The sequence below is a fragment of the Mytilus californianus genome, unplaced genomic scaffold, assembly GCF_021869535.1.
Source record: "Mytilus californianus isolate M0D057914Y unplaced genomic scaffold, xbMytCali1.0.p SCAF_6, whole genome shotgun sequence".
In the NCBI taxonomy this organism is placed as follows: domain Eukaryota; kingdom Metazoa; phylum Mollusca; class Bivalvia; order Mytilida; family Mytilidae; genus Mytilus; species Mytilus californianus.
In genome coordinates, this window is record NW_026262712.1 from 118,814,497 (window position 1) to 118,829,123 (window position 14,627).

Genomic DNA, 14,627 nt, shown 5'->3' on the forward strand with positions numbered 1-14,627 from the left:
AATTATGTATAAAGTAATGGTTAATGAACAATAAAGATAATCTAAAACAGTGTAAGGGAGGTAATCCAAATACAACGTTTTGGTTACTTCCCTTACACTGCTTTTAAATTATGTTTAAAGAAATGCATATTTATAAAGGAAGACCAGTAAAAATATCTGCAAATGTTTTCATCTTTTTTTTTTACAAAAAAATCCATATGAAAGATTTGACACTATATTTTTATTAATTCTATTATAAAATAGATTAAGTTAGCACTATGGTAAATTTAAATGGGTAATTATGGTTGCCAACTCCATTGGAAATTTGAATTGAGATTATGACCATATCTTGAGGGAAAGAATTTTTTTGGGGGAAAAAGGGGGGGGGGGGGGATAAAAAGAAATTGTGGGGGGCCAATTTTTTCTCATTTCAGATTTCAGAAATTAAAAAGAATTATTCTTCAAATATTATTTTTTTTTCAAATTTCAAATATTGAAAAATTTCAAGAAGTAATCTTTAATTGCACAGTATGGCGCATTAGATTTGTAAAATCTTTGATCACATTTATTTATTTGTTATGCCGAATCTAACCGTGTATTTAGATTTTTAATTTTGGGTCCAGTTTTCAAATTGGTCTACATTAATGTCCAAAGGGTCCAAAATTAAACTTTGTTTGATTTTAGCAAAAATTGAATATATGAGGTTCTTTGATATGCTGAATCTAAACATGTATTTAGATTTTTGATTTTTGGCCCAGTTTTCAAGTTGGTCCAAATTGGGGTCCAAAATTAAACTTTGTTTGATTTCAACAAAAATTGAATATATGGGGTTCTTTGATATGCTGAATCTAACCATGTATTTAGATTTTTTATTTGTGGACTCCGTTATCTAATTGGTTCATATTGAGGTCAAAAGGGTCCAAAATTAAACTTTGTTTGATTTCATCTAAAATTGAATTATTGGGGTTCTTTGATATTCCAAATCTAACCGTGTATTTAGGTTTTTAATTTTGGGTCCTGTTTTTTAAATTGGTCTACATTGAGGTCCAAAGGGTCCAAATTAAACTTAGTTTGATTTTAACAAAAATTGAATTCTTGGGGTTCTTTGATTTGCTGAATCTAAACATGTGTTTAGATTTTTGATTATGGGCCCAGTTTTCAAGTTTGTCCAAGATAGGGTCCAGTATTTAAACTTTGTTTGATTTCAACAAAAATTGAATATATGGGGTTCTTTGATATGCTGAATCTAAACATGTATTTAGATTTTTGATTATGGGCCCAGTTTTCAAGTTGGTCCAAATTGGGGTCCAAAATTAAACTTTGTTTGATTTCAACAAAAATTGAATATATGAGGTTCTTTGATATGCTGAATCTAACCATGTATTTAGATTTTTTATTTGTAGGCCCCGCTATCAAATTGGTTCATATTGAGGTCAAAAGGGTCCAAAATTAAACTTTGTTTGATTTCATCGAAAATTGAATTATTGGCGTTCTTTGATATGCCAAATCTAACCGTGTTTTTAGATTTTTAATTTGGGTCCCGTTTTTTAAATTGGTCTTCATTGAGGTCCAAAGGGTCCAAAATTAAACTTAGTTTGATTTTAACAAAAATTGAATTCTTGGGGTTCTTTGATATGCTGAATCTAAACATGTGTTTAGATTTTGATTATGGGCCCAGTTTTCAAGTTGGTCCAAGTTGGGGTCCAAAATTATACTTTTTTTGATTTCAACAAAAATTGAATATATGGGGTTCTTTGATATGCTGAATCTAGCCATGAATTTAGATTTTTTTATTTGTGGGCCCCGCTATCAAATTGGTTCATATTGAGGTCAAAAGGGTCCAAAATTAAACTTTGTTTGATTTCATCAAAAATTGAATTATTGGGGTTCTTTGATATTCCAAATCTAACCGTGTATTTAGATTTTTAATTTTAAGTCCCGTTTTTTAAATTGGTCTACATTAAGGTCCAAAGGGTCCAAAATTAAACTTAGTTTGATTTTAGCAAAAATTGAATTCTTGGGGTTCTTTGATATGCTGAATCTAAACATGTGTTTAGATTTTTGACTATGGGCCCAGTTTTCAAGTTTGTCCAAGTTGGGGTCCAAAATTAAACTTTGTTTGATTTCAACAAAAATTGAATATATGAGGTTCTTTGATATGCTGAATCTAACCATGTATTTAGATTTTTTATTTGTAGGCCCCGCTATCAAATTGGTTCATATTGAGGTCAAAAGGGTCCAAAATTAAACTTTGTTTGATTTCATCGAAAATTGAATTATTGGCGTTCTTTGATATGCCAAATCTAACCGTGTTTTTAGATTTTTAATTTGGGTCCCGTTTTTTAAATTGGTCTTCATTGAGGTCCAAAGGGTCCAAAATTAAACTTAGTTTGATTTTAGCAAAAATTGAATTCTTGGGGTTCTTTGATATGCTGAATCTAAACATGTGTTTAGATTTTTGACTATGGGCCCAGTTTTCAAGTTTGTCCAAGTTGGGGTCCAAAATTAAACTTTGTTTGATTTTAACAAAAATTCAATATATGGGGTTCTTTGATATGCTGAATCTAACCATGTATTTTGATTTTGGACATTGGACCATAATAGGTAAATTAAAAAAATTCAAGTTCTTAGACCACATTCTTTCTGTGTCAGAAACCTATGCTGTGTCAAATATTTAATAACAATCCAAATTCAGAGCTGTATCAAGCTTGAATGTTGTGTCCATACTTGCCCCAACTGTTCAGGGTTCGACCTCTGCGGTCGTATCAAGCTGCGCCCCAGCGAAGCATTTTATTAATTTTATTTTTAGTTTGAAATCAACTAGCCAATAGAATTTGTACAGTTAAACTTTAACTTATTTTATCGTTCAAAATGACAAATAGATCAGATGCAAGTTTTACACCTTAGTAATGTCTTGTAAAAATTTATAAATATTGATTAATGAACACATCCTTACCAATTATTTAAGCATATAGATATAAGAAGATGTGGTATGAGTGCCTATGAGACAACTCTCCATCCAAGTCACAATGTGTAAAAGTAAACCATTATAGGTCAAAGTACGGTCTTCAACAAGGAGCCTTGGCTCACACCGAACAGCAAGCTATAAAGGGCCCCAAAAATGACTAGTGTAAAACCATTCAAACGGGAAAACCAACAGTCTAATCTATATAAAAAACGAGAAACACTTATGAACCACATCAACAAACGACAAACTACTGAACATAGACATGTAAACAAAAGGAAACTTGTTGAAATGAATCAATGGATTTCTATTGTGTAATGAACAATTCAAGTGCATCTTTTTTGCATTATAGAATGTCAATGCACAGATCTTAAGTCCTGTGTACATGTCTGTACAATATTAAATCATTTACAGTTGCCAACAATAACAAATGTTCTGCTTTTATTACACTTCATATCCTGAAATTATCCAAAATTTGGGAATCAGTCCTAATTATTTGGATGCTTCATTTCTAGGTTTGATGTTTTAATATAAATCACTTTACAGATTAAGATTATAAAATAATTTATTGGTTATTTACTAATATAATGAACACTTGGCCAAATACTTTGTTAAGATTTTTCAACAGTACAATCCTATGAAGACTGAAAAGTAAATGCAAAACAATCACAGATTATAAAAAAGAAGATGTGGTATGATTGCCAATGAGACAACTCTCCACAAGAGACCAAATGACACAGAAATTAACAACTATAGGTCACTGTACGGCCATCAACAATGAGCAAAGCCCATACCGAACAGTCAGCTATAAAAGGCCCCGAAATGACAATGTAAAACAATTCAAACGAGAAAACTAACGGCCTAATTTATGTACAAAAAATGAACGAAAAACAAATATTACACACGAAAGTGAACCAACGCCTGGTGAGTCTGTAGTGAGTTAGAGTTAGAAAAACAAATATGTAACACATAAACAAACGACAACCACTGAATTACAGGCTCCTGACTTGGGACAGGCACATACATACAGAATGTGGCGGGGTTAAACATGTTAGCGGATCCCAACCCTCCCCCTAACCTGGGACAGTGGTGTAACAGTACAACATAAGAACGAACTATAAAAATCAGTTGAAAGAGGCTTAACTCATCAGATGGATAAAAATACAAATACTACAATTACAAGTGGACGTGGACAGGTACTTGTACATCCAAACAACAAAAAGACACTTAAGTACAGATCTGAGGGTACTCACAGTTACTGACAGCTAGTTCAAAGCCACTAACAACTAATAAAAAAATCATGCATCTAAGACTAAATTATCAATCCGTACACATCCAACATCCAATGGATTTAGTGTAAAGACGTCATAAACAGTCAGAGAAAAACATGACCTTGTGCAATGCCAAGATACAGGTATCGACAGATTGTAGATCCATGAATGTTTATATGTATATAACAATAATATTTAGTTTGCTTTTAATTTACTGATAACAAAATCAATATCAGTACCAATAAAAACAATATTTAATGATCTAATTACAGTGTTGAATGACTTTTAATGAATGCTTCAAAAGGGAATTTTCATCTTTGAACCATGAGAAGAAAATGTCTTGTAAATCTGTACAAAGTAGAACTACACTTATTTAAACTTTTTTAATTAAGTATTCCTAACTGTAAATCTCTTTGTTTCAGGATATTTTGCTATGACCAAACCAGTAGATACAGAGGGTTCTACATTAAGTCCTGCTTCAAAGAAGGTATGGTTATGATATGTTAAAAATCATTCATAGGTCATTCTTAAAAGTTATGATAATACTATGCTAAAATCATTCATAGGTCATTCAAAAAAGTTATGATAATACTATGATAAAATCATTCATAGGTCATTCAGAAAAGTTATGATAATACTATGATAAAATCATTCATAGGTCATTCAGAAAAGTTGTGATAATACTATGATAAAATCATTCATAGGTCATTCAGAAAAGTTATGATAATACTATGATAAAATCATTCATAGGTCATTCAAAAAAGTTATGATAATATATGATAAAATCATTCATAGGTCATTCTTAAAAGTTATAATACTATGCTAAAATCAATTGTTGCTACAAACAACTATTTTTCATTCAAAAAAGTGAACTACTCAAGTCAGGGGAAATGCTGAGTATTGTTTTTTTCAGTGCCTAACCATCTGCACTATTTTAAGAGGAAACCCAAAGTGTATATTATATAAGATAAAGTTCCTTAACCCTTTACCTATGTATCATTATATAATGTGCTTTCCAACAACATTCTTAAAATAGCCATAGGTCTTTGAAATAAGTATTTACAATTCTGATACATGGAGTTTCCCTACCATCTGTGTCTACATGTGCATGCATGTCTACAGCCAGTTCTCAGAAACTATATGTAAAACTGAAATTGCAACTGTCAAATCCCCAATTCATGGCAGCAACTCTTCAACTTCAGGACTGTTATTCCTTAATCTATTGATGGACATAAAATCCTGGTTATTTGAACATCAAGATTATAGTGGACAGTGTGTATTGTTATGATGAACTTCTAGACTGCAGGAAAGCAGTTATCAAGAAATAGTCAATGAAGTCATGAATACAATAATTTATTTGTTCTTAAATACATTCAAAATGGTCCTTTATACAATTCAATGATGATAGATATTATTTTTTACAGAATGAATATTATACTACTAATAGAATATATTATTATTATTTATAGAAAAGACCTGCCAAACCTCCCAGGAAAAAGAGTCCGGCACCATCCAGGAAGATGGAACATAGTCCAATTAATATTAAAGAAATAGATAAGGAGGAATATGAGACCATGTCAAACGTTCAGAAAACAGAATCAAGTTTTACTGAAGACGTGTATAATGCTTTATTTTCTAGCTTTAAAACTGATACTAAAGATAGCAGTGACTCTGAATCTCAATTGTGTGATCCAGAATATACAAATATGAGCACTGCCTCTGAATCTCCGTCATGTGATGCAGAATATACAAATATAAGCACTGTGTCTGAATCTCTGTCTTGTGACCCAGAATATACAAATATAGGCACTGTTTCTGAATCTAGGTCTTGTGACCCAGAATGTACAAATAAAAGCACTGCTTCCGAATCTCTTTCTTGTGACCCTGAATACACAAACACAAGTACAGCTGCTGAATACCGTTCCTCAAAGGTAACTGCTGATCATGAAGATGCAAAAACTGTGCCATTTACTAAATATAGTGAAACTACATCTCCTTCAAAAGACATCAGAACTGAGAGAGTTGAGTCTCATTGTACAGAATTACGAGGAGAAATTCAAAGTACGTCTAGATCCAACAGTGTAGGGTCAACTAAATTAGACAGAAGTTCAACTGGTTTTGGACAGACCAATACAAGTGATGAAATACAAAGTAAAAGTAAAGACCCATTGTCTGTGATTGATAGTCAAAGTGATAAGACAATCCCTGAAATGTTTGACAGTAAGGAAAATACTAATGATTGTAGTGAAAGCATTTCAGGGACAGAGAAATTATGTGAATCAAATAACTGTGATAGTGACATTCCAGACGGCAATATTCGTAAATCATGTTCGATAAATAAAAGCATTCCTGAAAAAAGATATTCCATTGGAGACATTCCAGATAATTGTTTACAAACTGACGATAACATTCCACAAAAATCTTTACAAAGTGACAATAACATTCCACAAAATTCTTTTGAGAATGAAAATAGTGTTTCTGTTGTATCTTGCCGAGACATTACAAAGACTGGTGCTGAGTGTGCTACGCCTGAAATAAAACCTAGGCCACTATCATACAAACCCTTGGCTGATTCATCAGCTCCAGAGCTGCCACCAAAAACAAGCCTAAGTGATCTGTCTAAAGATTTGGTGGTAGATGAGAAAAGGATTTCTAATGGATCAGGGGAACCAAAGGATTGTGATGATTATAAAGGTATATATTAATGACCTCTTCACCTACTATTTTATATATAAAAATAAGAAGATGTGGTATAATTGCTAATGCGAAAACTTTCCACCAGAGTTCTTATTAAGTGGATGTAAGCAATTATAGGCCACCGTAAGGCCTTCAGCAATAAGAAAAACCCATACTATATAGTCAGCTATGAAAGGGTCGACATGAAAAATGTGAAACAATTCAAACAAGAAAACTAATGGCCTAATTTATAACAAAAATATTTAAGTAAAACTTAATATGACAGACACGAAATAACTACCCATCCTTTGCAAAGATTCAAAGCTTGATTAATAAAAAATTTATCAATGAGACTCAAAGATTTTATCATGCTGTAGATACTTTCAGGTTATTTTGTTGAAAAAAGTCATAAATTGCACAACTGTTGATTTAAGCATACATCTTTTGAATGAATAAGATAAAAAATTCGTAAGGGTTCCGCGGAACCCAGTGTCTCGCCTACTTTTGCTGTTAATTGCAGGCTCAACAAAAATGAGGAAAAAAATTAATAAAAATATTCCTCTCTATACTATCTTTTGATTGTAAGTAGCTTCTGTCCAAGTTTGGTAAAAATCCAGGATGGTTTTTGAATCTAATAAATGTTTTTAAAACTTTAACTGCAGACTGTATGTAAAGTTAACTGGAAGAAAAACTAAGTCCATTTATAAGTAAAATACGGAAAAAATGGAACATATTTTTATCAAAATTTTCTTCTAGATACTATCTTATGATCATAAATAAGCTTCTGTCCAAGTGTAGTACAAATCCAGGATAGTTTAAGAAAGTTGTTAAAATTTTAAAAACTTTAACCACAGAGTGAATGTAATGTTAACTGGCAGAAAAACTAAGTCCATTTATAAGTAAAATACGGAAAAAATGGAATTTTTTTTTACAAAATTTACTTCTGGATACTATCTTATGATCATAAACAAGCTTCTTTCCAAGTTTGGTAGAAATCCAGGATAGTTTAAGAAAGTTATTAAAATTTCAAAAACTTTAACCACAGAGTGAATGTAATGTTTCCTGGCAGAAAAACTAAGTCCATTTATAAGTAAAATACGGAAAAAATGGAATTTTTTTTTTACAAAATTTACTTTTGAATATAATCTTATGATCATAAACAAGCTTCTGTCCAAGTTTGTTAGAAATCCAGGATAGTTTAAGAAAGTTATTAAAATTTCAAAAACTTTAACCACAGAGTGAATATTTGTGGACGCCGCCGACGACGACGACGCCGACGGAATGTAGGATCGCTATGTCTCGCTTTTTCGACAAAAGTCGAAGGCTCGACAAAAATTGATTCAGTATAATATATGTTTAACCATTTTGATTTTATGTACAGCACCAAAGCCTCATTCATTAGAGTTTACAAAGAAGAGGTTGTCAGAGCATAGATTTCCTACTACTCCAACAGGCTACCCACAACCACCTACACCTGACTTCCCACCTCCGTCACCACACACAGCACGGAAGGGGATTGAACAGAAAATAGCAGACATTGAAGTGCCTTCTGTAAGTCAACAGACTAATTCTCACTAGATACTCTGACCTTTGACATTACACATTCACACCAGACACCCACAACCATTGACATAACTCATTTATACTAGAAATCAAAAACTATTAACATAACACATTTAAACCAAAAACCTATAACCTCTAAAATAACACAATCACACCAAAAACCCACCACCATTAACAAAACACAGTCATACCAGAAACCTTAAACCATTAAGATAACACATTCACACCAGAAATAAAAAAACATTAACATAACACAGTCACACCAGAAACCTTGAAACCACTAAAATAATGCATTCACACCAAAAACCCACTACCATTAACATGACAGTCACACCTGAAACACAAAACCATTTACTGATTCCATTCACACTAGAAACCTGCAACCTTTGATAAAACATATTCACTCCAGAAACCCACAATTGTTAACATATCACATTCATACCAGAAATCAGGGACCATTGAAATAACACATCCACACAAGAAAGACAAAACCATGGACATAACACATTCACACCTGAAACACAAAGGGCTTTGTTCAAATTGAACTTGGACTTTTTACTCTATTAATTCCATTATTTTTCAATGTTTCCTTCCTGTGATATAAAAGATGTTTTGTATAAAGATGGTCTGGTTGTGTCCTTTAGTTCATTGGGGAATATTTTTTGCATTCAAGGTATACTGGAATTTTATCAAGGGGGAGTTAACTCTTACTATACAAATTTCAGAATCATATGAAGAGATTGAGGGACTCGAGGGGAGTTAACAGTTCAAATTTATGTGTGTTTTGATATTAGGACACATAGTTATGCTTTGATAAATAATCTTGTATGATTTAATGTATGGGGTAGAAAGTGAATTATCACTGGTTGGTATTTAAAGACAAATTGTTTTGAGTTTGTATTTTTATCCGTTTGTGAATTTCCCATGCAACATGGAGATATATTAATAAGATTATTGCACATTTTATATTAGGGGAGATAACTCTATCAGAAGAGATATAGAGAATTTTGGTGTATTTTCAGAATATGAGAACATCAAGAGATAAAAAGACCATTACATATTTTATAGTAGGGAAAATAACTCTTCTTCAGACTGAGTATTTTCTGTGTATTTTCAGAATAAGAGATCATCAAGAGATATAGAGACTATTACAGAAGATTTAGTAACGGATGGGAAAACTTCTGGAGATAATTTATCTAAATCAAATACCAAAGAAGCAAGTGATCAGACAGATTTACAAAAAGTTGACGATAATATTCCAATAAAAGAAAAGGAAAGTACAGAACTAATTGAAAATGAAAGTGATAGAAGGTCACATGACAAGAAAGATGAAGAAGTTGTTGTTTTAAGGAAGTCATCTCGGTCCAGTAATGGTAGTGGACAGGAAGTGTTAATTGGAGATGACTTAGAACCTTTTGCTGGTAGGTAAACATTAAAATCATTTTTCTAAAATGTCTCTCACAAAGAGTTTTGTCAACTTGGCTTTACATTGATAATACTTGTTTTGTACTTGCATTTATACCAAGATGAAAATGTGAATCTGTTTTCCTTGTTATATATTCCAAAAGCAAGGGTAGAGTTACATGTATCCATTATAGTTATAGGTGATAGTTTTACCACAGTTCAACTAAATATTCAAATGTTGGAGATTGAATTACCCAAGATAACTTTTATGGCCAGTCAATATTGAGCAATTTAATTTTTTTAAAGTGTACAAGGTTATTATTATCATTTTATATTATATTTTAGGTCAACTACCAGATCTAATTTTTACATATATATGTATATACAATTTTTTTTATTCTTTCAAGATCCAAATTTTCTTTTTCTCCAATCTGCTAAAAAGTTTTGTTTTTTTAATTCTCTTTTTCAGTAAAAACTTTAATTTTTGTTATCAAATCGTAATTTTATTTCTCTGCACTGAAATATAATACACAGCACAGTTTTTGTGTTTGATGCATGATATTGAATTTTTGCTGATTTATTTGCAAAATCTATCAAATGAAGCAACCATTATGCAGAGGTTTAAACAAACAATATAAGATTATGAATTACGTAAAGATGTAAAAAGTTGACAAATGATAATTCTAAATATCTTTAAGAGGATTAAGAATAATTCACACAATCCAAATGAAGTTTTGGTAAAGAATTTTACTTCTATTATTAAGTGGTCATTAAATTACTCTGATCATTGCACCTTCCCCACTATAAAAGTATATTTGCCATAAAAGTATGTAAAAAACAGAAACCTGTTTACTGTAAATAACTTCTCTTACAGTTTTTCACCGAGAACCTTCAACTGTTCTGGAATATATATTAATTTACATTAGAGAAGTGCATTACATCTTGTGTACACATTCAAATAGGTTGTTCTGAGTTTTCTAGATGCAGAAACTTAGTAAATTTTAAGTGACATTCTTGATGAAGCTTACCTGTTTTGTACAATCAACTCCTCTTGCAGTTTCCAACCTTGCAAGTATATTTGTTTAAATATTGAAGCTAGCTTTGTGTACACATTCAAATTGTTTTAGCTGATTTTCCAGGTAAGAATCTTAGTCCATGTTTTGCAATTACATTTTATTGGTACCTATTTTTTTTCTGCACCAGATGCACATTGTGATAATTTGTGTTGTTTCAGTGATGCTTTCATCCATAGCAACATTCCTAATGGTGGTTTTTTCCATTCAAGAGCATTCTTACTTTAAGAATATGAATCTTACTCCCTGTACACATTTGGATAATTTTTGCAGGTTTTCTAGATGGTGAAAGGTGGTGCAGCATTCTCAATGGAGGGTACCCATATTTTTATGATTTAAATTTTTTTAGCAAATATTTCTTTGGAGATTGTAGTTTTTTCTTCAGTTTTGTGAAAATGTAGAAATTGATAGATGTCACATTTCTTTACTAGAATTCAAATAGGTGCTCCATTGAGCATATCAAATACTAGTGACATTGCCATTCATATTGTTTTTTTTTAAATTACAAACTGTAGTTATTGCTATAAACCTCTTAGGGAATTTTTAACGCTGCAGTAGTCGTTTAAATATAGGTCCACAACAGAATGTTTTTTCATGGGATTTGTGTAGTCTATAGGTCCACAAACGAAAGTTTTTTCATGGGATTTGTGTAGTAATCTATAGGTCCACAAAAGAAAGTTTTTTCATGGGATTTGTGTAGTAGTCTTTAGAGGTCTACAACTGAAAGTTTTTCATGGGATTTGTGTTGTAGTCTTTAGAGGTCTACAACTGAAAGCTTTTTCATGGGATTTGTGTAGTAGTCTTTAGAGGTCTACAACTGAAAGTTTTTTCATGGGATTTGTGTAGTAGTCTTTAGAGGTCTACAACTGAAAGTTTTTTCATGGGATTTGTGTAGTAGTCTTTAGAGGTCTACAACTGAAAGTTTTTTCATGGGATTTGTGTAGTACTCTTTAGAGGTCTACAACTGAAAAATTTTCATGGGATTTGTGTAGTCTTTAGAGGTCTACAACAGAAAGTTTTTCCGAGGGAATTGTGTAGAGAAATTTGAAGGGATTTATGTTGTGTATCACCAATGAAGGGAGATAACTGCTTTATTTTTACTTATTTTTAATCAGATGTTTTATCCCTGCTTTAAGCTGCTTTGAGTAACGGAGATTCTTCTAGCTGTAAGTCAAAGATCATTTTGTATGTTCAATGTTAACAGTTCTCAACAAAATTAACAAAGTATTTTTAATTGAAACCTGCCATATAACCATATTGTTAGAATTTATGTTGAAAATTTAGACAAAATTAATGGATAAAAGGCATTACGTTAAATTGTGTCCTTCCTGATACCTGTTCACTAGCATATTATAAAATTTTCTTATGAAATTAAAGATAGTTGGCATAAATGTTGATGTATTTTTTCTATACTTTTAGATTTATAAAAGAAAGGTCACATATTTGGAATAAATATTTCAGAATTATAATTTTTCAGAAGAAAAAACTACCCAAGGTGATAATAGTTTGTTGAGAACTGTATTGTTGTATTTATTTTTTTTTATTGTGGTTCAGGTATTTGTTTATCTTCTGTTAACATTGTGCATGGTTTCCCCCTTCAATGTTCTACAATAACAACCCAGTTCGTGACATTGTTCTGTTTATTTCTTATTTTTAATATGTTTGAAAAGGTCCAAGGTTTGACATATTTCTAATATCTGATTAACATTAATCTGTAACTTATTTTTGTTTTTTTCCTACTTTTTGGTTATTTTTTTGGAAAAGTGGGACGCAGTGTGTATTATTAAAACCACTAGATAAGAGAGTGAGAAAAAAATAGAACTGGCTACTCTGTAAAAATAAAAAAATGTCCATTGTTCTACAGTTTATATTGAAAAAATAATGAAATTTAAAAGCAGTTTTTCACATACAGCACAGATAAAACAATGAAAATTTGCAATAATACATATGGAAGCTATTATAGATTGCTAAAATTTTATTATGCCCCTGCCGTAGCGGAGGGGGCATTAAGTTTTACCCTTGTCTGTCTGTACATCCCAAAATTGGTTTCCGTTCTCTAACTTTAGTTTGCCTCAACCAAATGTTATGAATCTTATATACAATGCTTATTACCACAAAACACAGATCAAGTTTGAATTTTGGTGGCGTTACTTTTACCATTTTAGAGTTATGCCCCTTTACAAATGGAAAAATTGCTGAATTTTTATTTTTTGTTCTCTAACTTTAGTTTGCCTCAACCAAATATGAAACTTAAATACAATGCTTATTACAAAAAAGACTCAGATCAATTTTGAATTATGGTGGCGTAACTTTTACTGTTCTAGAGTTATGCCCCTTTACAAATGGAAAAATTGCTAAAATTTTTCGTTTCCATTTCTTACTCTAGTTTGCCTCAACCAAATGTTATGAAACTTATACACAATGCTTATAACCACATAACACAGATCAAGATTGAATTTTGTTGGCGACACTTTTACCGTTCTAGAGTTATGCCCCTTTACAAATTGAAAAACTGCTGAATTTTTAGTTTCCGTTCTCTTACTTTAGTTTGCCTCAACCAAATATTATGAAACTTATACACAATGCTTATTACCACAAAACTCAGATCAAGTTAAAATTTTGGTGGTGTCACTTTTACTGTTCTAGAGTTATGCCCCTTTACAAATGAAAAAAAATGCTGAATTTTTCGTTTTCGTTCTCTTAAGTTTGCCTCAACCAAATTTTATGAAACTTATACACAATGCTTATTACCACATAGCACAGATCAAGTTCAAGTTTGGGTAGCGTCACTTTTACTGTTCTTGAGTTGTGTCCCTTTATAACGATATATGCAAACGGGGGCATCATCTGTGTCCCATGGACATATTCTCCATTTATTTAAAATGTGAACACAACTTTGGTCTCGTTTAAGACGAGTTTTTCATTATGAATTTTTATGTAAAAAAAGTATACAGACTTGGATTGGGTGGAAATACTTTTTGTGAGTTTGGTTTGCTATGACAGGAGAACTGTATAAAACTATTCCCTGTAAGACATTGTAAGACAAGACCTGTTATTGTCAATGATTTTACTGAATGCTGAATAGTGTCAAACTAGTATTTTACTCCTAAGTATGACTCGTAAAATACATATTTTATGATATAAGTGTTACTAAGATTTTGACAAAGATTTTGTTCATACAGTAGTTTAGAATATTAGTTACAGTGTTCCAGCTAGGATTTGAAAATAGAGGGGCGCGTTTTTAAAAAAGGGCACTTTAGCGTGTTCTCACTGAAAAAAATCAAATACTTAATATTACCACATAATGACATATTTTTAGCAAGCATGTAAGTTAAATACTCTATACTATTACATACATTGAAAATTATGTAGGTTTGGTTGTGAATTTAAATAAGAGTGCCAATGAGACAATTGTCTTTATTTCGATCTTGAGAAATAGATTAATTCAACAAATAAGTTTGTTAATTCAACTTTGAAAGTTTATTATCAATTTAACAAGCATCTCCGTATATTTCATGTTGAGCGTATCTAATAATATCAATAAGTTTGTCAAAACGGATTTCAATAAGAAAATTGATACAAAAATCGGACTTTCGAGAGCTCCGTAATCGGCACAATAATAAATTAATTCAACTTTGAAAGTTTATTATCAATTCAACAAGCATCTCCGTATATTTCATGTTGAGCGTATCTAAT

General features: G+C 31.4%; 1 protein-coding gene across 27 annotated transcripts in view; it reads left to right on the forward strand.

Annotated features, from left to right (window-relative positions):
• LOC127704561 (ankyrin repeat and sterile alpha motif domain-containing protein 1B-like) overlaps positions 1 to 14,627 on the forward strand; it is a 121,453-nt gene that overhangs the window by 31,589 nt on the left and 75,237 nt on the right. For 26 of the 27 annotated variants that reach the window (XM_052208654.1, XM_052208651.1, XM_052208653.1 and 23 more), the window contains 5 exons: positions 4,638 to 4,702; positions 5,685 to 6,909; positions 8,273 to 8,442; positions 9,572 to 9,875; positions 12,068 to 12,097. In XM_052208654.1, coding sequence (XP_052064614.1) covers positions 4,638 to 4,702; positions 5,685 to 6,909; positions 8,273 to 8,442; positions 9,572 to 9,875; positions 12,068 to 12,097 — 1,794 coding nt within the window. The remainder of the gene's footprint in view (positions 1 to 4,637; positions 4,703 to 5,684; positions 6,910 to 8,272; positions 8,443 to 9,571; positions 9,876 to 12,067; positions 12,098 to 14,627) is intronic. The other variant, XM_052208658.1, reaches the window with a different exon arrangement.